General features: G+C 46.1%; 2 protein-coding genes across 11 annotated transcripts in view; one reads left to right on the plus strand and one right to left on the minus strand.

The window, feature by feature from the left end:
* Window positions 1-8,330, plus strand: part of SPTAN1 (spectrin alpha, non-erythrocytic 1) — a 43,172-nt gene extending 34,842 nt beyond the window's left edge. For 4 of the 8 annotated variants that reach the window (XM_014269561.3, XM_074556329.1, XM_074556330.1 and 1 more), the window contains 11 exons: window positions 51-260; window positions 454-750; window positions 1,199-1,311; window positions 2,096-2,113; window positions 3,864-3,926; window positions 5,180-5,234; window positions 5,748-5,944; window positions 6,326-6,379; window positions 6,774-6,920; window positions 7,196-7,343; window positions 8,007-8,330. In XM_014269561.3, the coding sequence (XP_014125036.2) occupies window positions 51-260; window positions 454-750; window positions 1,199-1,311; window positions 2,096-2,113; window positions 3,864-3,926; window positions 5,180-5,234; window positions 5,748-5,944; window positions 6,326-6,379; window positions 6,774-6,920; window positions 7,196-7,343; window positions 8,007-8,132 (1,428 nt within the window). In that variant the 3' untranslated portion in view covers window positions 8,133-8,330. The remainder of the gene's footprint in view (window positions 1-50; window positions 261-453; window positions 751-1,198; window positions 1,312-2,095; window positions 2,114-3,863; window positions 3,927-5,179; window positions 5,235-5,747; window positions 5,945-6,325; window positions 6,380-6,773; window positions 6,921-7,195; window positions 7,344-8,006) is intronic. The other 4 variants (XM_074556331.1, XM_074556333.1, XM_074556334.1 and 1 more) reach the window with 1 other exon arrangement.
* DYNC2I2 (dynein 2 intermediate chain 2) lies at window positions 474-15,145 on the minus strand. Of its 3 annotated transcripts, XR_012583419.1 has the most exons (10): window positions 14,932-15,145; window positions 14,082-14,336; window positions 13,319-13,428; window positions 12,151-12,308; window positions 11,620-11,729; window positions 10,764-10,931; window positions 10,160-10,392; window positions 9,312-9,469; window positions 8,399-8,732; window positions 474-7,523 (listed from the first exon to the last, which is right to left on the minus strand). XR_012583419.1 is itself a non-coding variant. In XM_074556336.1 (9 exons), the coding sequence occupies exons 1-9, from the start codon at window positions 15,106-15,108 to the stop codon at window positions 8,494-8,496; spliced, it is 1,608 nt and encodes a 535-aa protein (XP_074412437.1). In that variant the 5' UTR covers window positions 15,109-15,145; the 3' UTR covers window positions 474-8,493. The 3 variants fall into 3 exon arrangements, 2 of the variants coding, with proteins under 2 accessions (XP_074412437.1, XP_074412438.1); XM_074556336.1 differs by having other exon boundaries at window positions 474-8,732; XM_074556337.1 differs by lacking the exon at window positions 474-7,523 and having other exon boundaries at window positions 8,600-8,732; window positions 9,298-9,469.
* Between the last annotated feature and the right edge of the window lie 11,196 nt (window positions 15,146-26,341).

Below are 26,341 nucleotides of genomic sequence, written 5' to 3' on the forward strand. Positions count from 1 at the left end.
GCTAAAGAAAAATACAATCTCAAATGCCTTTTGTTCTTTTAATGCTTCAGGAAACGTTTGATGCTGGACTTCAGGCTTTCCAGCAGGAGGGAATTGCAAACATCACTGCTCTGAAAGATCAGCTGCTCGCAGCCAAGCACATCCAGTCCAAGGCCATCGAGGCCCGGCACGCTTCCTTGATGAAACGCTGGAATCAGCTACTGGCCAATTCTGCTACCAGGAAAAAGAAACTCTTGGAGGCTCAGGAGCACTTCAGAAAGGTGAGTGACCAACCATGGGGCTACAAAAATCTAATTGTGCACTAAAAAATACACATTTGCAACTAACCAGTTTAGAGATCCTGGAGAATTAACAAAAGAATTTCTGCAAGGCAAACTCTTGCATGTTAATTCCAGATGAGCTCATACAGAATATTTCCATTATTGAACAACTGGATTTTTTTCTCTTTTCAAGGTTGAGGATCTCTTCCTGACCTTTGCAAAGAAGGCCTCTGCCTTCAACAGTTGGTTTGAGAATGCTGAGGAGGATCTGACAGATCCTGTGCGCTGCAACTCCCTGGAGGAAATCAAAGCCCTGAGAGAAGCTCACGACGCTTTCCGTTCCTCCCTCAGTTCTGCCCAAGCTGATTTCAACCAGCTGGCAGAGCTGGATCGCCAGATCAAGAGCTTCCGTGTGGCCTCCAACCCCTACACTTGGTTCACTATGGAGGCTCTTGAAGAAACCTGGAGGAATCTGCAGAAAATTATCAAGGCAAGTCAGTGAGGGAAAGAGTCTCTTCATATTTTGACCTTTCAGTCATCTCAGGAAGTTGTTCTGAGATAACGGGTACAAGAGTTTGTCACCGTAATACAGCAAAATATCTCAAAATTTGTGAGCAAAGAAAAATTGCTGTTATCTGTAAACTTGTGCAATTGTTAGTTGTTCTCGTGGTTTTCCAAAGGCAAAGCATGTGTCTTACTTCCTAATTGTGATAGAAATTTAACTTCTCTGCTATGCAGTGAACCAGCAGCTGGTTCAATTGCAGTTCTCAGGACTTCAGTTCTGAATTACCACCTGAGATGCTTTTCTCTAGGTATCCAGGACACCGAGCACTCAGTGTTGTTTTGAGGCTCAGAACTGTGCTTTTAGTTTTTGCTTTCTGTTACAGGATGAGACCAATCCCTTCATTTCTCTGAAATTACTGTTGTTCATTTCTCAGGAACGTGAACTGGAGCTGCAGAAGGAACAGCGAAGGCAGGAAGAGAATGACAAACTGCGGCAGGAATTTGCTCAGCATGCCAATGCCTTCCATCAGTGGATTCAGGAGACCAGGTACAGTTTGTCTTTCCAGGACCTGCCCTTAGAGAATCCCTTAGGTAGTACTTGTGTGCATCCTGCATCTCTTTGGACTGTCAAATTTGTAAATGTCTCCTACTGAAAAACAGCACATCAGGACTTGTCCATTCCCTGCAGTTGGGATTTGAGGGAAACCCATTAGCTACAGGGGAAAGGAAAGCCCTGGAACAGCAGACTTTTAAAATGTTCCTATTTCTGAATTATTTTTCCTGCAGTAATTCCAGTTATCCAGGACTTCATTTTTCTCCAGGTATTCCTGAACTAGGCTGTAGCACAGCTGGGGAGGTGGAGCACAAACAGCTCCAAGCAAACTGGCATTTCTGTTAATTCCCCTTTTGTACTGAACAGTGTATTGAGAATCTTACTGCAGTTCAAATAGAGAAAGAAGATGTGAAAAGAGCTTAAAAGTTTGTAATCATTTCCCTGGGCCACTGTCTAATAATAACTTTCTCTAAGGAGAGGAAGTAAAGATAAAACAACTGTGTTAGGAATAAAAAGTCTCAAGGTTGAGCATTGCAGGTGCCTGCAGTCAGTCAGTGCTGTCTGGTTGGGGGTCAGAGGAGGTGAGTTCTGTTCTCTGTAACCCTGTGATTCTCTGTCTGTGTGTTTACAAATAGTTCTGTATGTGTCTTCATGAAATAATGAAATATAAATATGATTTTTAACTTTTTGATGTTTGCTTCCCACCCAAATCTCTATCCCTCTCTTACTGTCTTGTCTCTGTCCTGCTGCCTGATGTTTGGATCTTCACATTCTACAGGACTTACCTGCTAGATGGGTTAGTATTGAATTTTGTATCTTTCAAATTTTGGTGATGTGTTCTGCTCTGTGTGTTTTCTCCTGTTGTTACATTGCTTGTGAAAGCTGTGCTCAAACCCCTCTTATTTAAAAAGAGCAATCTTTTGCTGAGGTGCACAGACACAGGAAACAAGACTTTGGAGTAGTTAGCTATAAAGCAGTAGAAACATAAGAATCTCCTAGTCAAAAGCAGAATTACAACAGGCAGCCACTGGCACACCATGAAATTCCTGACTTTTGCTCCTGCTTTCTCTGAGGGCTTGCACAGGAAAAGGCCCTTAAGTTGAGAAGATGTGTGAGAGTGTAGCTCCTTTCCAAAGGCAGGCTATTCTGACATTTCTAGTTTTTCAGCTTAAGAGACTTGCTAGTGAAATAAAACGTTTGACCATAACTGTTCTGAGAACAATGAAATCTCCAAAGTTTTGATAAGGAGAAGATTCCTAAAACATTTTGCTGATAGTACATATCTTAAACCCCTGTAGTTTGCAATTATGAACTGCTCACTCTTAATCTGCTGCAGAACCATGGCCCACACAAATTTTAGCCTTGACAGGAGAAAACCAACCTTCCAACATGAATTCAAGAAGCTGTTGGAATTTGCCAGCAGTTTTAAGCCCACTCTGTGTGCACAGGAATGGTTCCTGATGAGGATGTGTGCTGGCCATTTGTCTGGAAGTGGAAAGGGAATAATAAGATCTTTAAATGTTTTCAGACTGCCAAAGCCTCTGCAAATGTGTCTGCCCAGTTAAATTCCTTCAGCAGGACGAGTCTCAGCACAGTGGAAGCTTTGTGATAAGATGTGATGTCAAATGCCAGCAGTCTGTGGGCCAGGGCAGAGGCTGTGTGTGAGCCACAGGGCTGGAGGGGGCCAGGGCCTTGCTCCTAAAGAGAAAGCCTTTCCTAATAGAAGGGTGGAATCTTCACAGATAATTCTGCTGCTTAGTTGCTCTGTAATGATCACAGTCTCTTGTGTTCTGCCAGATAAAAATAGTTTGCCCTGGCTTTGTTGTACAGTTTAATGGAAGGGAGCAGATTTTCCTGGAATGGATGCTGAATTCCCTGCTCCTTTGTTAAGTAGTGATGTAGATTAGTTCTGGTATCCAACAACCAGTGAACAGAAAGGAGCCATTCACTGAAAGACGCAGGGTCAGAGTTAGAGATCCTCATGCCAGGCTCTTTTGTTGAACAAATTACCAGAGGGCTGCTGATATGCCAGGCAGAATTTGTCCCTAATTCTCTGTGAATAGATTAAAAACGTGGATTTAGTTCCAAGAGGCACTGGCTGTGCTTAGCCTGGCCTGGTGAGAGGGAAGGCAGAGCTTCAGGGAAGTGTCAGAAGAGCTGCCATGCACACCCCTTGCTTTGCAGCTTGTGTGTGCCCAGCACTGCCTGGGATGGGTGTTCTTTGGGGAAGGGAGGAAGAACAATTTGGAGTTTAGGAAAAAAAATGCTTTTAAACAATCTGTAGATGAGCTAACTGCAAAACTTCAGTTTCTCTTACTGAGACTCACTTTTTTGTGACTTACATGAAAATAATAACGGTTTATTTTTGTGTATGTGCAACCAGCATTTAAATAATTTTCTCTCATTAAGAACTTGCTTGTGTTTGCTGCAAGGCAGTGCTGGCTTGGAGTGTGGCTCCACTGCAGTGGCCGTGTTTTGGTGTGTTCTTTCCTCTGTTCTTTCTTTCTTCCTTTTTGGAATTTACTTGGTTTCTTTCCTTTGACTAGCATAGCATATCGTCGTGTCATTCGTGTCTATCAGTATGAAGTTGGGGATGATCTATCTGGAAGGTTTTTTCCTCTTATTTTCTTACCTCACTTTGGTTTTCAAACGCACTCGTTAATTCCAAGGCTCGCTTTCCTTCCAACTAACTTTCACGGCTTAGAGATGCTTGGAGGTTTTGTTTCCCTGTTGGTTCTTTCCACGGTTGGTTCCCAGCTTCCTGCTCAAGGCTCTGGGCGTGCGCTTCATCTCTAGGCGGGCGTTGAGTCCGAGCCTTAACCCTGTGGTGAGAAACACCCAGATGTTTGGTGCATTTGCATTGCTACAGACTGATTCAGCACTTGAAATCCCCATTCTCAAGAAGCTCAAAAACATGTGGGAAGACAGAGTCCAGTGGGGATGAAAACCTGGTTTTAGTGACTGGAATACCAGAGATTCAGGTTTTAGGAACTTTAATACCCCAGAGTCAGAGGACACCCCATCTGCACAGCACCCAGACTCACTGTCCACGTGTGGGTCACCCAGTGCGAGCTCTCACCGTACGTGTTGGAAGGACAGAGATTCCCAAACACGGCTGCTTAGAGATTGCTTGGGATCTTGGGGTGGGGGAAAAGGAGCATCCAGAGACTGTCCATAGCTAGTCTGTATGAAGGAGATCTCAGAGCCCCTGGCCACTGTGGGGACCTGCATGTAAAGCTCAGGGTGGAAATCACTGGGCAGAGTGGCTGAACCTCGGCTGCTCTGGGTGCAGCATGGAGAGGTGGGGTGGGAAAGGCACCTTTCCACCAGGCACTGCTGAGCAGCAGAGGTCTGTAGCTCTCTGCAAAGATTATGCCACATTAAGATTACTTTTCAACCAAACCAGTAGTTCTCACCATGTTTTTTTACCCTCATTTTCCCCTTTGTAACACACCTTGGTAGAGCTCCTGTACCTGACTGCAAATACAGCCCATCCCCAGTGACTCACCTGCAGTTGGTGTGTGTGGTGTGTGCTGGGCACGGGGCAGGGGGTGAGACTGCACTAAATTCTAATTCCATGAGGTCCAGTAAAGCGGGTGCTTTGAGTCTGGCATGAAGTGTGGCTGCTGATCACGTTGCCTTTCAAATGGGGCTAGAAATTAACTATATACAGAAATAAGAATCAGACAAAATGTACAGTGTCAGTCTGAAATAGGATGAGTCAGAATAAACAAAACACAAAACCAGTGTTTAAATATATGAAAGGATTTTTCATTTCAAGGAAGGACTGTTAATTTCAAGCCCCACCTACCATTTTTTTATGAGATAAGTGCCTTCTCTCACTGTTGTTCTCTGCGTTTAGGTCATGTATGGTGGAAGAATCGGGAACGCTGGAGTCACAGCTGGAAGCTACTAAAGTGAGTGATGTGCACCTATGGCTAAAACAGCATTTCCAGCTGGCTTGGGAACAAAGAGCAAGAAGGGAAATGCATGGAATTGTGTGGGAAAATCTTAATTGATTTCAGACATTTAGAATACTGAAGAGACCTCTGGGATTATCTGTTTACATATCTGATGCCTACTTCATCACCGGCCAATAAACAACACTGATGTAGTTTTCCATTTTTTTCCCTTTTTCCTAAAGGAGGTGGGGTAGGGCAGAGAGGATACAGTATTTTTAGCACATTTCCTAATAAGAAGTTTTTTGGTCTTCAGAACTGGTTTGCCAGCTCTAGTTTCCAATAGTGAGCATGCAGATGGACATTGGTCTGAATCTTACTTTACAAATCCCAGTATATGGACATAAAGTCCTAGGAGAAAAAGAAGAGTATAACCCTTCCTCCCCTGCCAGCCTCTGTTCTAAGTTTTGAAAGTTTTGGGGTTTTCTGGTGCTCCATGATTTCTCCTTCCTCTTTGCTCCCTTCTCACAGCGCAAGCACCAAGAGATCCGAGCTATGAGGAGCCAGCTAAAGAAAATTGAGGACCTTGGAGCAGCCATGGAAGAAGCACTTATCCTGGACAACAAATACACAGAACACAGCACTGTGGGGCTGGCACAGCAGTGGGACCAGCTGGACCAGCTGGGGATGAGGATGCAACACAACCTGGAGCAGCAGATCCAGGCCCGGTACTGCCTGGCCCACGTGTGGTTTGAAGTGTCTGACTGGGGTGGGGGAAAGCCAGGAGCTGCCCATGCCGGCAGCCAGCCTTGCATGGTCTGTGCTAAAGGGTCTCCTGTGCTCACAGCAATGGATGCAGTGAGCTTGTACATCCCCACCACCTCCCAGTTCCCTTCAGAGGCATCAAGTGAGCAGTTTTGGAACAGCTCCTGTTGGCTATGAGCAAGGGTGGGATCTCAGTGGCACAGTTTTGTTCTCTGGAGTTGGTGTGTACAAGTGTTCCCACATGCAATGGTTGTTTGCTCCTTTGTCCTCACTGTGTGGTGCAGCTGCTGGACTGAGTACCCCAGCTCAGGAACTGCTACTCAGCTTTGCTGCTTCCTTTTCAGGAACACCACTGGAGTCACCGAGGAGGCCCTGAAGGAGTTCAGCATGATGTTCAAGTGAGTTGCAAGGAACACAGGCCAGAGAGATTGAGAGATATTTCTGGCACGTGGATGGCTCTTATTTGCAAGATCCATTTGTGGCTCCTTTTTTGTCTGCCCCACTTTGTGCTGAGCTGCTCCATTCTTTGCCAGAGGGCAACAGCCTGCAGCCCCTGCTGCTGGCAGTGCCAACTGAGAATACAGCTGAGTTTTTTTTTGTGGGGAAGGGGTGATTTTTAAGCAAAGTTAAGAATTTGTGCATATTTTTCATGTACGCTAGACAGAACTGTTTATTGATACAAACTCATTTGTACAGAACAGGGGCTGGTTATAACCTTGATCTAGTTTTCAGCTCACTTTACAGCTCATGGGACTCAACTGACACATGTGGGTTCTGGTTTTATGTTTTTAGGCACTTTGACAAGGACAAATCTGGACGACTCAACCACCAGGAGTTTAAGTCTTGCTTGCGCTCTCTCGGCTACGATCTGCCCATGGTTGAGGAAGGAGAGCCAGACCCTGAGTTTGAGTCTATTCTTGACACTGTAGATCCCAACAGGTATGTGAGTTGGACCTTTCTGTACTGCAAAATGCATGGAGGTATTGGCTGGGGAGTTGGCTGGAAGGTCCTTCACAGGCTGTTTTTACAGTCACTCATGTGAAAGCCTTAAGGAAGGCAAGACTGACGTTTGTAAAGAAGAAATTCACTTGGAGGGAATGATCTGGTGTTGAGTCTCCTGCGTTAAGACTTTCACTCCTTTCAGAACAGTTCAGCCCCTCTCTGGAGGGCCTGGCAGTGCTGTGCTCGGGGTGCTCACACTGTTTCTCTGGCAGGGATGGACACGTCTCGCTGCAGGAGTACATGGCCTTCATGATCAGCCGGGAAACGGAGAACGTGAAATCCAGCGAGGAGATCGAGAGCGCTTTCCGCGCCCTCAGCTCCGAGGGGAAGCCCTACGTGACCAAGGAGGAGCTCTACCAGGTAAGTGCTGGTTGTTGACCCCAGGGAGGAACACACAAGACTTTTGTTCACAGATAAAGGCCAGCACTAGTGGCTTCAAGGCTCATGTCACTGGGGCTGAGTCAGTTCTGACCCTGCCAGGGATCCTCTGCAGCAAACACAGAAATTGTGTGACAGTCCTACTCAGCTGTTTTCTTGGCTCTATAGAGGAAGAGGAAAAGAACTGCTCAGGTTGAATAAAACAAGAGCTACTTAAAGGCCTGGAAGGGAGCGCACTGTCCTCAGAACTTCCCTCCCATCATTTGGGAAATTAGATGGGGGGTGTTTCTCCAGACAGCAATTCAAAGGAAGAGCTTGAGCCTAAGTTTAGACAGTATGAACATCTCCTCCCTTTCACTGCCCTGCCAAAACAGCAAGTTTTTCCTGTCTGAATACCACCAGCTGGCAGGGAAATAAAGAGTTTGCAGTGCTTCCTTGTCCCAGTTACCTGCTCAGTCTTCTGTTCGGTGGGAAGACTCTGGTCAGGCCTTCCAACCCTTAACCAAACAGTGCCAACAGCCAGAGCATTTCCATGCTGAGCGTAGTTGTGCTGCTCTGCTTTCTGCCCCGGGAATGGGAGGGCTGCCTGTCAATGGCCCTTGGCAGCCCCAGAGCGCTCTCACCCCCACTCTGTCTCTCTTTCAGAACCTGACCCGGGAACAGGCCGATTATTGCATCTCCCACATGAAACCCTACATGGATGGCAAGGGCAGGGAACTGCCTGCTGCCTACGACTACATAGAATTTACACGTTCACTCTTTGTGAATTGATCTGAAACACTAGCACCGAAAGATGCAAAGGACATGCTCACGTTTGCTGACTGTAGCTCTGCATGTGTCTCTCTCTCTTTGTGCTCTACAATAATCAATGTTACTTTATGATGTAACCTTCAAGTGCTTAGCTTAAAACTCTTAGGGAAAAGAAACATGTTGCAGTGTGCTTCAATAAAAGTTACTGGTCGAACCACATACTTTTGTGTTTAATGGTTAAATGCAAATTTAACTCTTATGTGGAGGCAACTCCAGCTGTTGGTTACCTGTGTTTTCCAGGCCAACACTGGAACAGGTGAGTGGGGAATTGTCCCTGGAGTCAGGGCAGTTACAAGCTCCACACAGCTGTTGTGCTGCTCCTTCAGTCCATGATCTCACTTGCCAGCTGCTCCAGGTGACTCATTTCCCTTGGTCCCTGCTCAGTGAAGTCGGAGCTCAGCTGCCAGACTTTGACCGTCCCTGCAGCATCCCCTGCTGCCAGGAGCCGCGTGTGCTTGGTGTTGAATTCCAAACAATACACGGGGCAGTCACTCACAGACTGCTTCAGGGACACGGTGGGCTTCTGCGTGCTCCTCCCCAGGTCAAGCAGGTGCACCTCTCCTGCAGACACAGACATTCATTGCAGCTTCATGGCAACAGACATCTTACCTAACAGCAGGTGAGTATCTGCTCAGTCTGACACTGAGTGTTATTTTTAACCTGTTTCCCCTGCTGATGGGTGTCTAGGCTGTGATAGACAGCTGACATTACTGCAGGCAGCATGGATTTGTTCTACTGTCAGAAACCTGAAACCAGCTTGCCAAATTCTGTGAAATCTCCATTCTTTGACTCAAATATGTTTGGGCAATTTTCTAAGGAAAAAGTTTTCATTTTAAGCCATTAGTTCTGGAAGTAGATGTCAAAAACAAACTGGAGATAGATTTAGCCGCAGTGATCTTGCTGTGCTGTATTCCTGTGAATGATGTGGCAACAGATTTAAAGGTACATTCAGAAGTGAAAAGTAAATGCTGGTTCACCTTGTTAAAGTTAGAAATTACTCCTTTGTACTAATTACACAGTGAAACAGTGGCTACTGCTCTGTGCTGTGTGGGATCTGCTAATCAGTACAATCGACCTGACTAACTAATACCAGAACACTCTTAATTTTATGTTCAAGAGGAGGCACCTGCAGTTACTTGCCTTCCCCAGATGCAGCTGCAAAAACCAGTGGTCGAACTGGAGACCAGCGTACACTGAACAGGTATTTCTTTGATAACTGTAGAGCAAAGAGGGGTTGTGTCTGCAACATTGAGTGCAAGTGAACTTGTCCGTCGGTCCCACAGCTCAGAAAGAGGTTCCTGGGGGAGAGAGGAAGCAAGAAACAGCTCGTTTTGTTTTATTGCTAACGATAAAGAACAGAAATCAGTCGAGGAGCATGACCTCGGACAATATTCCTGCGTTGTAAAGGTCCATGTCTCCTAAAGCAGCAATTGCCAGGCTGTGCTGTGGGCTGTTTGTTACTGCCCTCAATTAAGCTTAATGAGGGCTTGTATTGACCGCCGATGGGTTGTGGCCCAGGGCTGCCTGAGAACTGCTGATCTAGAGCTGGGCATTGTTCGAGCTGGGCTCGTCTCATGCAAATCAAATACAAACCTGGGCTGTCAGCATGTTTCACACAAACAGGGTTTGGGGCCTCCACGGATGGTGGGTGAATTGCTGGCAGAGATGGGAGCTTCTCATTTAAATTCTGGCAGCTACTGATGACAGAAAAATCTTCAGTAAGATACTTAGTGATCTGCCCAAATGAAGGACTTTTTCATCTCCTTGGCTTTAAATTGAGTATTAATTGTAACAAACAGGATGATCTAGAGAAGGGTGCTAATGTTGCTCATGTGCCCACATGCAGCACAGTCCAGCAGGCAGCTTCACTAGAGCCAATGGATGTTTTTTCTCTGCTAGATGACCCTTTTTTGGAACATGTAACACACCCCAGGGGCTATTTTGTGTTTAGAGCCAGGCAGTGATCGTGTTCCGCATGCAGCACTTGCCTGTGGAAGGGCGAGCAGTTCACGGAGTAGACGGGCCCAGCGTGAGGGGAGAAGGCGAGCTCTGCCGGCGCCCTGAGGGGAACGGAGCCGCGCGGCCGCGGGAGGGCCGGGCCCTGCGCCGAGGCGGAGCACCGCAGGCAATACCCGCCCTCCACACCCACAACGAACACACCGGCATGGAAGGGTGAGAAGGACAGCGAGGTCACCCCCACGGCTGCCTCTCCCCAGGCCACCTGGGCAGAGAGAGACAGAGCTGGTGTGAGCTGGGGCTCCCCAGAGAGGCACAGGCGGGCAGGGCCTGCTGGGGGCCCAGCGGGCTGTTCACAGCACAGCTTGTGACAGCTCCGTGTTTGTAGCACTGAATCCTTCCTACAAATGGGTTCACATGAATTAACGTTACAGGCAAGTTCTCTATCCTGGCAACTTCTCCTTAGAGCATGGCAAAACTTCAGCTGTTGTCAGTTTTCTAAGAAAGATTTCTGTATGGCAAAGGAGCTGTGGATCAAGGGTGTGCTTGTTCAGAAGGGGCATTTCCTCTGACACTTGGGCTCCAGGGTTCAGAGTGTTTTTATGCAAAGGGCACACTTTGAGCTGCTGAACTCACCTTCTTCAGCCAAGTGCTGCGAGGGATCTGCTGAGCCACGATGGCAAATCCTTCAGCTAAGGCGAGCCGCCCGTCCCGCTCCTCCCTCCACACGAGGATCTTCCCATCCGTCCCCACACTCATCAGCCGGGCGTGGTTTCTGTGCCTGGTGTCAGGTAACCAGTGAACCTGTTCCAAATGCCAAGAGCTCAGGACAACGGGGACTGTCACAACTGCCCAGCCCATGCAGCCTGTGGTGGCACAGGAGCAGAGCCAGGCACCAGCCTGGTAGCAAACAAGCTTCTGCTGGGAGCTGGCACAGACTAAAACACATCCAGTGTTCAGGGCTGAATCTCCATTGCAGTTTCTATGGTTCACCTGCCCTCACTTTTGGGACAGGCATTTATGGCACTTTCACCCAGCTCTAAACAACAGCATTTTCCTGAGTAGTAGATGGGAAAAATACACAGAATGTCCAGAGTCACAAGGCCCCAGAAGGGCAAAATCCTTAGGAAGCCAGACTGGATGACATGCTTGTAAATTCCCTTAAAGCATGTGGCTTTAAGCATTGAAGGATCAGGGACACTTTTCTATTTGTGTTTTTAAACCACTCCAAGTATCACTGGTTGCATCTCCCTTAATAAACAATTATAGTCTGGGAATCATCCTGCTTTTCATTTAACCCGGACAGTGAAGTTATTTTTTACAGGCTGTCTGTTCAGGAACTAGATTTGGGGAAAAAGAGCCAACCAAAAAAGAATATAACTGCTGAAATGTCTGTGAACTGCGTGGCTGTGGATGGGAACCAAAGGGATGACACAAAGCAGTGCAACTCTCACCTGCCCCAGCCCTGTGTGCTGTCAGTGCTCTCTGTTACCTGATAGACTGGGTCAGTGTGGGTGTCATCTGTCATCCCTGTCCTCCAGATCACAGGGTCTTCTGTCCTGCTGGTGTCCCACACCACCAACTCCCCACTGAACAGGCCACCTGAAAGGACAAATACAAAACATCTAAGGTCTGACAGCTCAGAACAAATGGAGCAATGGTGGAAACAGACCCACCAGCAAGGTTGGGCAGTTCTGTGCAGGGCACAGCCAGTTCTGGTGTAAATGAATATTGCTCTGCTGAAATAAGTTTATTCCCTTACAGCCAGAGCTGGATTTCCTTCTGTCACCTCTCTCTGAGAAGGGGATATAAAGGCAGGTGTCACTGAAGAAGCAGCAAATCCCAGTTCAGATGTAGTAGTGCACTTATCTGTGTTGGTGGGCATTAGTTCCTCAGTTTGAGGAGCTGCAATGCTGCTCCTTCACAGGAGATCTGAGGCTGGGCTCAGAGAGAGAAAACAAAGGATCCAGGTTGCAGGAGAAAAGGGTATGTTTAAGCACGGTCTGAGGTAAGAACAACCCACCAGCTATCAGCGATGGCTGGGAGGGATGGAAAGCCAGGCACATGACAGAACTGGGAACATCCACCACCAGGTCAGGGTGCTGTGGATTCAACCCTCTTCTGTCCAGATTCCAGGTACAAACATAGGATTTCTCTGTGCTCCAGTCCCCATCGTCCAACCTGAAAAACAAAAAAGCTGCATCTTGCTTTGTGTGTTCCAGAGGATTCCAGTCCAGCAGAGCTCTGAGATTCCCCATGGACACCTCAATGTGCTGCTTTGGGTCCCATCATGAAGGGATCCTGAGGGGATGGAACTTCTCTGGGGGCTGGTTTATGCAGGATGTGACAGGGAACATGTCTGTGCTTACCTCAAAGTGCAGCCAGTAAATTTTGGGTACAATTTCCCTACTCCAAGACCTACTCACCATTCAAATAATGGAACAATCAAAAGGGTGCATATGGAAAGTTCATGGAAGGAATTCTGCTGAGGGTACCCACAGACACAAAACCCACATCCTCATCTGCAAACAGTTGTAGAGAGAACAGAAGGAGCAACTAACATACAGGTTTGCCCTGTTTTACTCTTCCTTATGCATTCTCTCATGGAAACCCTTTTTGCTGGGGCTTTTAATGTAAGGAAAGAGGAACATTAAAAAAAAACCATAAGGATAGAAGCAGGGCCAAGAAAGAGGGAGCTGCTACAGAAATTAATGGATTAGATAAATGATTTGTGAAACCCTTATTTCAGAAATCCTTAAACGTGTTATAACATGTCCATGGCACCAAGCACATGCATGAACAGGTGCCAGGTTCATCCAGGGTGCTCAGAGACCACATTAAACATCATGATCTCAGAGAAGATAAAGTGCATTCTCCCAAACCTCACCTACAGATATTTGCAAATGCATCTGCTCTTTACATCTTTCAAACAGAACCTACCTAGAAACAAATCAGTAAGATCATGTATCCGTTTTCAGGGTGGGGGGAAGGTAGAAGAAATAAAAGATTAATTCAGGACTTGCCTGAGATTTTGTTACTTTGAAGATTAATAATTTAACTTGCATAAGGAGTGGATATAGATATATATGTCAGTTTATTACTACAGAGAAAGCAAACATTTCTAGACCTCAGGTCAGCCTGAGCCATCACATGAGCCTCAGCTGCACTCCCAAATCCCTCAGGGCACTCACCGGCCGTAGGAACATGCAATGACAGATCCTGTGGCATTCCATGACACACCAGTGACCTGCAGGTTCTGATCCTGAGCCTCTGGGTATGACAATGTATGCAAACACAACACCTGGAAGAGATCAAATCCAAGCACTGAGGCAACAATCTCTGAACAGAGAGAAATGAGATCTGTGCCCACCCCTGGTGTGATTGTGGGGTTACAGTGTGGGTTTTCCTCAGTCCAAGAATTTATGTGAAAAGGTTGTTGAATTCCTGTTGGGAAACAAACCCACAACACAACTGTCACTCAAACAACCTCTCAGAGAGTGCACAGCTCTGGAAGGCTGTGCCTAAGAATTTACAGGTGTGAGTCTGGCACTCACTGAGCTTCACAAGTAACAGTTTGAAAATGCCAGTCCCAACATGTACTGATACAAATTGCTTCCATTCCTGAGCACCATGCACTAAACAAACCTAAGCAGGCAGAGCTGCCAACTCACTGACTGCAACTGTTCCTAGATCCCTGCTAGGCTGAAGTGCTCTGAAGGGGCTGAAGAAAAGCTACACCAACTGCAGGCTTCCTCCTCTCACTGCTGCTACAGCCCAGTCACCAGCAGGAAGAACAGTTTTACCAAGCAAGGAGAAAGCTGAAAAAAAACCCAAGGCAGCCCAACTGGTAATGTTTAATTATTAGAACCTGGTAAGAACAATCACAGCAATAAGGACTAACAACTTAGAGTAACTGAACTCTGCTTGGACAATGACCTGAAGTTTGTCACTTACTGTTTCATCCTGATCTGTCCAGTTCACTTCAAAGCCATCAAAGGCATGACTTTTCCAGTTTTTATTTAGTTCTTTGATAACAGCATCCTCCACTCTCTGAAGGAATGACAGAAGCCCAGTGTAATCTACTTGGACTTCTTGCTGGAAGTCTTGGACAGCATCTTTGCTCTGTTCTGTCTGCACTGCAGCATCTCGGGCTGTATGAGACTGTGCTGCAGCTTCTGCTGTTGAAATTTTCCCAGTCTGGCAAGTTTTCTAGTAAAAGAAGACAGACAGTCTATAGTCTAAGCAGAAAAACAAGTGTTGCACAAGGCATTCAAAGCACCTTCCCCTTCCTGCCGTTTCACGGAGACATTCCAGCCCCTCTGGTACACGAGGTACCTCCGTACCTGCCCAGGTGTTGGTGATGTGTTTGTGACCTTCCCATAATCTGATCGGAGGCACAGATGCCCGAATGCCAGACCCAGGCACTGCTCTAAAGCATGGAATGGGAAGGACGGGCGAAGGCAAGAAGGCAGCGAGCTCCAGAGCGAGGAGCGAGCAGCGCACACGGTGACAGCGCAGCATTAACAGCTCTCAAACTGCGGGGCTAAATCAGCACAACGCTGTGGGGACAGAGCCGGCGGGCGGGCACAGGGCCCGCACGGTGCCAACAACTACCGGAGCGGGAGGGCTCGGTCCCGGGCCGCGCTGGAGCCCCGGGACCTGCGGGGGGGTCGCGGACGAACAGGGATGGGGCGAGTCGGGGCACTATCCCTGAAGGTCCGGGGAAGGCGCAGCCTTGACAGCCGCCCCCTGCCCGGCTCGGCGGTACAAGAGCGGGAGCGGGGCCGCCCCGGGGGTCTCTCACCGCCTCGCAGCGCGCGCTCCGGGCGCTCCTCCACAGCGACTGCACGTCGGCACCGGGTGCCGTCCTGTCCGCGAACATGCCGGGGCCGGAGAGGGCCCGGCGGTCCCGGGGGATCGGGGGTCGGTCCCGGCAATCCCGGCCCGTGGCGCTCCCGCCGCCCGCGCCTCCGGTTCCCATGGAAACGGGCGCGCGGTGACGTCACCCGAGCGCCGAGCCCGCCGGCCTGCGAGCGGTAAAGTGAGCCGGGCGGGGCCATGTTGGGGAAGGGCGCGGGGCGGCGGGGCTGGGCGGGCGGTGGCTCCGTGTGGGAGAGCGGTGCGGCCTATCCCGGCACCGCCGTTAGATCCTTGGGTCTGGCTGAGGCTGCTTCTTCCCCTTCGGTCGCTCCCGCCGTAGCTGCGCTGGGGCCCCGCTGGTCCCGCTGCGGGCACGGGTGGCAGCGCAGGCGAAGGGCGCGGGGTGCCAAGAGTTAAGATGGCGGCGCGGAGGGGGCGACAAAGCCGAGCGGGGTGGAGAGCGGGGACTGGGCCGCCTTGTGAGGGAAGCTCTATTGGCTGTCACTGTGTGGTTGCCCGGGAATGGAATACACTTAGTGCCCGGGGTGTGCTCTGGCTCGTTGCTCTGCTCGCTGCCGTGGTTGGTGTTGATGGGGGAATGAGGGTAGTTGGTGCCCAGGCTGAGTTGCTGTGTGGCCGGGCTGGCTGCACGCCCGCGGGGCTGCTCCGGTACCCGGGCACCGGCCCCTGCACCCGGATAACCCGTGCTGCTCCTGTCCGCAGGGACACGGACTGGTGCTGGAGCTTAAGTGGTTATTCCTAACAGGAATGACTCTGCTTGGAGATTTTTTCTAACTAACTCATTGGAACAACTTGATGATGAATGCACAGGCTAAATTTAGTGCTGGCATAAGCAGGCACAGATGCACCAACTTCAGTGGAGTTATTCCGGCTGTTGCTGGGAAGGAGTCTGGCCTGTGTGGAGGAATCAAGGCTGCAGGATACAGAGCAGGAGCTCAGCAGAACGATTGTAGTGCTTTCACCTCTTGAGCACGTGTGAGTCCTTTTATATCACAGCTGAGTGCAATGGTTCTGCTGAGGAATTTAAAGTACTACACAATTAACAGTGAAGTAAGAGTCCCTAAAACGAATGGTAAAGAACTCTTATAGCCAATTTACAGACAGTGAAACTGGAGCAGAAGGAGGTTCAGTGGTCCCTTCTTCAAAAGCAAAAAGTCTCAATGGAACTGAATCCTCTAGAATTTCAAATCCTGGCTGGAGTGGACCATCACGATACCCCATAGAAGAGACAAGAACATAAAAGCATAAACAGTCTTGGGCTGAACTGATGGCCCTTTTAGCCCTGTCATCTCTCTCTCATCAACACAGAGTTAATCTGAATTTCCAAAGTTCAAGCTTGGCATCTCCAGCAGCAGCTGGTTCATCTGGAAGCACAAGCAATGGCAGTCAGAGACCATCTTGGATGTAACTGAGCACTTTCCCAGCTCACTTCTGCAGGCAGGCTCCTGGCTTTGGGTCACTGCAAGGGGCAGCTTTTCATGTGATACTAAATATTTGAACCCAATAGCAGAATAGTTTTCTTAAGAGGGTCTTAATATTTAAGATTTATCCTCTATAAATAGATAATCTTCAGTCATCAATAAATTATCTTTAATTGCTATGATTAGAACTGCCAAGGCATATTACTCTTTAGTAGAGGAGTAAATATTGTGAGTGTGAATTAATATACAGGCTGCATAATCATAAAAATGCTAAGCACAAACTGCAATTTAAAAACTTTAAATAACTTGTCAGGGGGGACTTAAGGAGAAAAGTTTGTGGGTTTTTGAGATGGCAGAGAGATAAGAAAACTGGAATTTAGGTATGTGAAACAGACAGAAATTAATCCATTTTTTTAGCCAGTAGTATGCAAAGTTCTGCAAATGTAGAACATGTTCCCTGTATCGTGGTGCATGTCCGGGCTTTTTCCTCCCTGAGGATGCGAAAGGAGCAAACAGCTCCAGACAAGGACTCTTGTAAGTAACTGCACTTTGATCCTTTATTCCAGTTTCTCTGGGGTTTCAATATATCAAAGGTATTTCAAGAAATCTTACGCTGCTTTTTTTTTCCCCCTGGCCTGGCAGTATCAGATATATGGATGTTTTTGTCTTCACATCATCAGAAATAAGGCAAAATCGGGGATGAGTGGGGGAGGGCTGTTACTTGCCTGAGGCTACCCAGTCTCTTTTAAGTGGCTGCTTTTACTGGGCTGATCTGTGCTTTTTCCTCCCGGTTTCATGAGACAAAGTGTAGGAAGTTTTCACTTTTACATAATGGAGCAAATCAGCATCAAAAAAACAAGAGAAGGTTGAGGTAAAGCGAAAACAAAAACGAAAGCGAGGGGGAGAAAAATCAGAAAAAAGCTGCACGCTAGCGTGCGATCGCTGTGACCTGAGCAAAAAAATACTCGGAGCTGCGTCTCGGTAAAAATTCCCCCGCTAGTGGGTGCAGTCGCTGCCCTCGATTTGTGATAAATGCAACTATTCAGTTCTGTTGAGGCTCCAGAGAGGCGAAACAGGAGATTGTACCCGAAAATGGAGAGTCGTAACTGAGCCTTCTCCTTTTACACCTTCCCCTCCATGCCTTCCACCCCAAACATGCACTAAAAGAATAAAACAACAAGCACAGATCAACCCGGCCGTGAGGGAGTTCTTGGACTTGGTCTGGCAGGGAGTGGCTCGACAGGGGATCGAAGGTTTTGCCTTTGGTGTTTGATGACTGTTCAGAGGAACAGAACTTCATGTGTATTCTCATTTATTCATAGCAAACAGCCAACAAACAAAACTCTTCAACCTACAGCAAGGGTTTGTTTCAAAGAATTGTCACTCCAGAACCCACTTGTTTCTCCAGCTTCCATAGCCAGCAAGACCTAATGCTCTTCCCTGATGGTTCCCATCCTACCCGTGCACTGCTGAACAGCCCAAGGGTTCAGATGTGATCTGCCTGAGGCCTGGCTACCTGAGCTATTGCCTTTGCATTAACCAAAGGATGTAACCTGGACTTTGAAGTGGCTTTTTTGCTGACATTTTGTGCTTGTTATTTGACTGTGGACAATATCTGATCAGTTACTCCTATATTTATTTTTTGTTAGAAATTGATGATTTTAAAATTCACCAAATCTTGAGGGAAGTGACGTCCCCACAACTGTCAGTGTTGAACCCATGTCCATTTACCCCACCAGGTGCTCAGTAGCTTGATGAGGGTTCACGTCCTCATGTGGACTCTGTGTTACTTCAAGCTGTGGGAATCCCCCAGTTATTTCTTTTCCAGTGCCATCTGTAACAGGCTCATGCATTTTCTCTAATTTGTGACCTCCTTTTCCCTGTCCCTTCTCCTAAATGTCCCTGCAAATGCTGTGCCCTTTTTGCTTTGAAAACCTATTTTTCCTTGTTAGCAGAAAACATCAGCTTGCTTCTGAAGTCCTGTTATACCAAAAGACAGGATACATTACCAAAAGAATCCATCTCCATTAAAATCATGACCTACTGTGCTTTGCAGAATTAGTCGGGGGTTCCTTATAAATATGGCTGTGGTTTCTTGCCCTGTACATGTATTGTTTATCCCCTATTCATTCCTTCATGATTAATAACAAGACAAGGATTTTAGTCAAGTGTAAGCAGCCCAGGAAGGAGCAGGGGGAAGCTCTGTGGCAGGTGGCAGCAAGTTACAGCCACAGGGGCACAAAGGCACTGCCAGCAGTGGCAAGCAGAGCTGGCACGGCGCCGAGTGCCATGGATTGTCCAAAGAGGCATCTGTGAAAGGCTCAGGATCCTCAGTCCTGGCTGCCACGGTGCTCTGAGCTCAGGGGCAGCTGGGAGTCTCTGCCTTGGGCAGGGGATTGCTGCTGTCAACAAGGTGACAGGCAGTGGCTCTCTCCTTTTGGTCTCAGCAGCCTCTAGTTCCTGCTGGGTTCGTAGCAGCATGTCCAGCATCTCATCTCAGAAATGAAGGTACAATCTGCTGTGCCACTCCTCAAAGGCACCTGACCCTTTGCAGTGCTGACAGCATGAAAGAAAACAGAGATCCCTTAAATTAATCCCATATTCAGTAACCATGCATGACTAAAAATTAGTTATCTGTTCTGCACATCACTTCATCAACTCATGTTGAATCTGTAGTATCTCAAACAGTTGTTGGAATTTTAACTGCTATGTTTGAAGCCAGTGGCTATATTAGAAAGCAATGTGGACAGATATTAATCCTCTAAACAGAACTGGCTTTCCTTGGCAAAAGTGTGGTTTCAAAACAGGACATTCAGAATAAGTTGTTACATTCCACTTGGTACCAGCAGAATTTGCATGGTAATTCTGGGTGGCTCTTCAGAAATCTCTATTTATTTAATTTCAAGCAAATAAATGCCACTTTAATTTCTGAGATATTATTTCTATGAACACCAAATGTTCAGTAATACATCTTAGTTTTACTGGGGTATGGATGTGTAATTTAAGAGTGGAGAATGAAATAATGTTCCTACCATGTTAGCTAATGCAGCAGGAAAGACAGATTTGCAAGGACTCCTTTTACTGATATAAATTTCACCTCCATTTAGAGAGTTTGCATATTGCCAGATTAGCTAGACCAGCAAAAGCACTTAGTGTGAAAGCCACTTCTTAAATGGCAAATAAAAATATCTCATTTGATTTTTTTTATCCCAAGTATAACAGAGATTACAAAGAATCCTGGAACGTATTATACAAGCACAGAGAGATAACTTTACAAAGTTATGCACTGCAGAATTATCACCTTCTCAAAAGCACATGGAAGATGAAGGGAGGCAGAGTATCTTGTACAGACAAATTGGATATGTCAGTGCAAGTGTTTTAACTGCTCACAGAAAATGCCAAGTGATTTGTAATGATCACTTTCTTTTTATCGTCTCCCTTTATCTTGTAGCAGAGTGACAGTCTGGTTCTGAGAAATAACAGAATGAACCACCCATACAGCTTGTTTCTCTAACTTCTTTTTTCAGTATATATGTAGGGTTCCCAACACAAGTACTGATCCCAGTCCAGCTTGGAAGAAACAACAAAAAAGAAAAAGGGAAAACATGACAAAACAGGGCTTAAGCAGCATGAATGTGGCTCTCTCTGGAGAAGTGTAAAAGACAATTGCACCAATTACATGCTGGTTTTGGAACTCGATGTAGCCTAAGCCTATTGAAATATATATTTGTGAGCGGGAGAGGAGGGGAAGGAAGATGCTCTGGAATGAGGCCTGGAGCTGGAATGCTGTCGTAAAGGCAGCAGTAGGAGGGAGAGCTATAAACTGGCTGCAGTCCTCACATTTAAAAAAAGGTCCGGAAACATTTAAATGCCAAATTATGTGACACCTTTCATTCCTGTTCTTTTCTTTTGTCCTTAATTTTCCATTTAATTGACTGAAACTTTTCCTATTTATGCCACCAACTGTGTAAGCTGGGCTGACTAAAGGCATTTTTATTTTTCTCTACTCTAGCCTGACAAACTGCTTATGCAACAGCTTACACCTTTAATAACACCAATAAAACTGCATCAGAACTTTTAGAAACCCACAATTTCTTAGCATCAAGGTCTGAGAGATCTTGCTGCAGTGCTGGCATGTGACAGGAGGCAATTTATAAGGAATTAACTCTGACAGTCACTTTATACAGCTGATTTTCAAAGATCTAGGCACTAAAGATGTGTTAATGAGGGTACTGAGGCTTCATAATTAATTATATTAGCATCTCTTTGTTACTCTCTACAACGGTAGTGGCTGGTTGACATTTCAATGGGAGTCTGGTGGTATTCTTTGTGATTATTATCCAGGAGTACAGTTATACCTTAGCTCCCAGAGGGAAACGTTGCATGTAAATGCTGCTGAGAATTGCAGGGGCTTTGGGAGCTCAGTGAAAGCCCTTGAAGGAGACCCCGCTGGAAACTGAATGGATGTCAGTAAAATTTCTCCAGTCTGGAGTCTCTCTTCAGATATGGACTCTCCTCCCCCTTCCTTTCCCTCCCCCCTTCCTTCCAGTGAGCTGGTCCTTCTCTCAAGGCTTAAAAACAGCAACATCCAGCCCTTGCTGAATGTCGAGTTCCAGACCCCTAAAGGAAGGAATACTGACCTGAACAAAGCAGTGAACAAAGTAAACCTGAAAATAGGGAATATTTTCATAGGTTTGAGTTTTCAGTGCAATAAAACCAGAGCTGCCAGAAGGAGTCCCAGAAGTGGTGAGTCAGATAATAGATGTACGGCTGTGGTGGGAGGGAAATGGTCTCCACTTCGTTTTATACCACCCCACCCCCCCTTTACAAAGGCAGATGAAATTATTTTCCAGTCATGCCACTGCAAAAACAAACATGGAGTTTAAAGGTTATTTCCTTTGTGTGTTTCTGAGAGACATTAGTTTTGACTCCAAAGGGGAAAGGAAGATGTTTTGTCAATGACCTCAGTTTCCACTCTGAAAATTTTTGCAGTATCACCTGAGGTGGCAGAGCTGTTCTTTTGTTTACTGATATATTCCATTTGTTTGTTAATTAAAAAAAAAAAAACCTTACAAACGTAAATTGCTGTTTTTTCACACCAGTTGCAGTTAGAACCTTGTCATGGTTGGGCTCAGTTAAGGGCACAGTTTGACAAACACCTCTGCTAAGTTGAATTTGTGCAGTGTGTTCCTCACTTTCATTCCTGTCTTCAAGAGACTCTCATGTAACGTTGTTCCTGCATCTGCACCAGGGAACCAGATCAGAGTACTAGTCTGAGTTTAAAAAAAAAAAAAGGGTTGTGGGGACTATGTCTAATTGAAATCAGATTCAGATTCAATTAAACACACACAAAAAGAAAATCACTGGCACAATGCAGGAACAATGTAAAGGGGAAGAGGGGAGGAATGTGTGGTGGCGAATGCCTAAGTAGGAGCTTTTACCAAAAATTCGTTTGTCAAACCATGTCCTGAAAGACTTTACTTTTCTTCCAAGCCAGAACCACTCTTTGCTGTGTGTGCAGGTAGAACCTCACAGGCAGGGATTACAGTTGCAGGACTCTCAGAACTATGGTAATACTAAAAAATAAGAACTGTTCCTACAGATTGACACAATTAACCAAATTCCACTCACAGATCATAGTTGGCAACTCCTGCAGCATTTTATGTAGCTGAAGTTGGAGACCAGCTCTGTTCCTGAGTTCCATTGCTGGCTCTAATGAGCAATAACTCTGAATGACTCTGGCATTCAGTTCACCTACCAGTAAAAGAATTACTTTCCTCACAGAGCTTTTTACATTTAACCAGATTTTTAAAATGAGCTTTGACATTCTCAGATGAAAAGAATAATGTGCACAATGTATTATTATAACAAAAACTGTATATGACAGATTCCTACATGTTTTCCTGTCTTTTGTCTCACCTTTCCTGTCACCATACTCCTACACGGGACTCAATACACACCACTAATGTTTGAGTAACTCAGACTAATGAATTGTAATTAATGCACTTGTTCTTTGCTGAGCAATGTTGTGTGTGTTTATTTTTATCTGATACTTTTTGGATAGAGACAGAGGTTACTCCCCCTGAGAGTTCAAATATCAATAGTGCTCTACATAACAAGGGGAGCTTTTAATGATTCCCACAAAAACTGCTGCCACTTGGTAACAAGACAATGGATGAAATACACTGAGTGTAAAATTTTTGCCTCTAGTGCTATTCCCAAGGGACCAAATCTAGAATTGATAGTCAACTTTGCCTAAGATTCAGCATGAATTTTCCTGCTGTAGGACTGAGGAGATGGTAAATAAGAGTTTCAAGAATTGGCCAGAGTTAAAATCCTGGAAAGCAAAAATTTATACATTGACTCTGTAGAAATGTTGTCTCCCTTTTAATTTCCCTATGAGTGGAGAAGATGGAGAGGATCTTCTCTATATCTCCTTGCAGAAGCACAAGGTACAGTTTTATCTCGTCCTCAACATGTCTGGAAAGCTTATGCCTCATGTTCAGAAATGTCTAAGGTTCCATTGACTTTCAATTTAATATTTTAAAGAGTATTTTGACTGCCTCTTTGCCTCTAGTGTCTGGGAACAAGCACAGGTATTATGTAACCATCCATCTCTTCATGGAATTACAAGCAGGTGCTCTGGTAAGTTAGAGATGTTGGTGTAGAAAAAATAAAAGGTTTAGCAATGTCTAATGGATATTTCATAAAAATAAAAACGAATACAAATAAGATTACTGTATTTATTCAGTGACATTATTAGTCACTGCCTGTTGTCTGTGTTACTGAACTGCTGTCCTGCTTCAAGGCAATTATCAGCCCCAAAATATTTTCATCCAAAGGTTTAAACTGCAACAACTGTGAGGACATGTGGAAGATTCCTCTGTCATTATCTCACCCTTCAGTTCTAACATGAATGCTTGACTGGGAAGGTCTGTGCCTAGTGGAGATGAACAAACAGTTGGAGCTGGTATTTGTGTGTGCCAAGCTGTGTGTGCAGAGCTGGGGGGGCTGTCAGACTGATCACACACAGCAAAGCAGCCCTGAAGTGCCAGTCAGGCTTTGCCATCAAGTACAAGCTTGTGTGTTCTTGAAATGTGCCTTCAACTCACAGGTGTACTCAGGAACTTGAAAGCTTTCATATGCTCTAAAAACTTGTCTTGCACTCCAAGGGGAAATCTTTGTTCTTAATACAGAGCCTGAGCCTGCAAACTCTCTGTGGAAAACCAAGCTCCCAGCATAGAGGGACAGTGGTTAAAGAGTTTCAGTGATGCTAAAATGATCCTTGTTTTGTATTTCTCTACAGTAATTTCCAGTTCTTTGGGATGGAGGGCTGTGAAACCATGAGTTGCTATTAATTATATTGACTTACTTGCATGATTGTATATATGCCCATTTTGCCTTGCAGAAATACTTAGGGGGAGATTCACTCTTCTTTTTTCACACAGCACTGCCTTGTATTGGATATGACTTTAGCACATTTTCTGATTTCATTTGCCAAATTGGTGTTCAAGTTTACAATTACAGGTGACTTGACAGTCCAGAAAGTACACATGATTACCAATTATGCCTCTGTCTTGTAGTAACATATCTAACCAATGAGAGAAATACTGGAGATCTGAACTTTAGGGAGCAAATATGAAATTTCCTTTACAAAGAAAGGAAATTGAGTCTGTTTAGTCAATTCTTGAGGAGAATGTGCAATTATCACTGTACATTTAAACCATTAACAGTTATTCAAGGACTAAAACTGCCTTAGAGGTTAGCTACAGGTCATGAAAATATTAGACTTGAAGGAAGGTAACTGAGTATTTATCAAGAAACCCTCTACATTTTGGGGGGTTACTTTGTTACTGTTTCAGGGATATTAAATTAATATTATTTTAATATTTAGATGTATTCATATTCTTTTTATATATAATCAATATACCTTTTTTTGTTGATAATAGCCAATTTTAAGGTAGTAAAAACAGATCTTGGAAATGTTTTTTAACAGTACAACAGTTAAAATTCATGATTACTTGGTTTTAGATACATCAGAGTATTACTACAATTGTGTACTTCAGAAATACCTGGTAATTTATAGACTAAACAAGGGGTTCTAGTAGGGAACTGACAGGTGCCATTGTTCCTGCTTGGAATTAGTTTTCAAACTTGCCACCTGTATTTCAAATTATAGACCTTCAAAGACTAATTTAGAGAAAGACAATATAGTAAATTACAGGTGAAAAAAGAGGAAAAAAACCACAGCAGGTACAACTGTATAGTCAAGAGACCCAAACTAAACAGAAGGAAGAAAATCAAGCTGCACACATGAGTTTACCTTGTCTGAATTGGAAGATATCCATATTAATCAATCTTGGGAGATGCAGACAGAATAAAGAAAGAGTCATCTTGCTGTGATGGGCTTCAGAAAGGCCTTGAGACATCCTCCCCTTGGGGAGGACTTCATAATCTTGCATTTATAAAGTTGTGATGCTTTGCTCACCTTTTATGCCCAGTGGATACAATTACTGGATGTGAAACCAGAGAAGTAAGGGATGGCAGCTCCTCTCTCCTGCTGTTTGCACAGGGAAGCACAACACAAACCCTGCAGATGCCACAGCCCTTGTGGGTGGCAGTGGAAGCGAGGACATAGCTGGTGGGAAGTGACAGCTGGGAATACAAAAGGAGAAAACAATGGGGATTTGGAAGCAACAGGTGGGAGCAGGATTCAGAAAAGTATAGTCAGGACTTCTGAGGAGACAGGAACTAATTTGGCCTCATTGAGTAGGTCCAGTAAAAGAACAACGTGAAGAGGCAAAACAGGAAACAAGCAGGAAGACTGTGCTAATGTTGTATGACTGGGGAAGCAAATACACACAGAAAATTCCTACTTCATCACAACTGTACTTGTTTCTTAACCCGGCCTGTATCCTAACACTCATCTGTGAATGATATGCTGTTGCTTTTGATAGAAAAGAGTGACTTGGCTATTCCTTTAAGAGCAAACACAGGCGAGCTGTAGCTGTGGAGCTGCACTGAGCCCTTCCATGACAGGTGGACAGGAAAGGGACAAAAAGGGTTATTTAAAGTCTGCCTGCTCTCGGTGCAGTGGCAGGTGTGCTGGCAGGCAGCTCCATGACCTTCTGGAGTTGAGCTCCCCAGTAACTGAGCTGGATGTGACTGACAGGGCTCTGTGCCTTCAACACAGAGTGTCCCAAGTTATTTATATGGGTTTGTTTAGTCTCGAGGAGGCTCAGGGCACCTCATTGCTCTCACAACCACCTGAAAGGAGGGGTGGGGGCCAGTTAATTCTGCCTTGCCTGCAGTGAGAGAGGCCTTAAGCTGAGATGGGAGATTCTGATGAGGTATTTGAGAGAGATTTTTCCCTGCTAGGGTGACCATGCTTTGGGATAGGTGGAGTCTCCATCCCTAGAGGTGTTCAGGTGTCTGGATCTGGGTGATGTGCTTTAATGGTATGGGAGTTACAGTGGTTGTACTGGGTGAACATTGGACATGATGTTCTTAAAGGTCTGTTCCAGCCTTGGCGATTCAATGACTGCTTTGTGCCATGTCCCAGGTAAGGCAGGCAGCGCAGGGAGACGGGGATGCCACATCCCCAGAGCGGGGCAGGCTGGAAACGAGACCTCCCTGCCGGAGGGAAGCGCTGAGCCCACAACCAAGGGAACACCTCACAGAGCGGGACCGCAGCATTCTGAGCACCCTTTGGGGGTCGGGGGTCCCGAAATCCATTCCTGCTCCGCGATGTCCCCCAGTCGGGGGAGGGGCCGGGCCCCATCCCGGCCGCACCAAGGGCTCGGTGACCCCGCGGGCCGTGAGGGGACGGGGCGGACCTCACGGGCCCTCGCGCCCGCAGCCATAGCGAGGGCGCGCGGGCACGTGCAGCGCGCGCATGCGCCGCCAATTCTC

Source organism: Zonotrichia albicollis, chromosome 21 (assembly GCF_047830755.1).
Source record: "Zonotrichia albicollis isolate bZonAlb1 chromosome 21, bZonAlb1.hap1, whole genome shotgun sequence".
Taxonomy (NCBI): domain Eukaryota; kingdom Metazoa; phylum Chordata; class Aves; order Passeriformes; family Passerellidae; genus Zonotrichia; species Zonotrichia albicollis.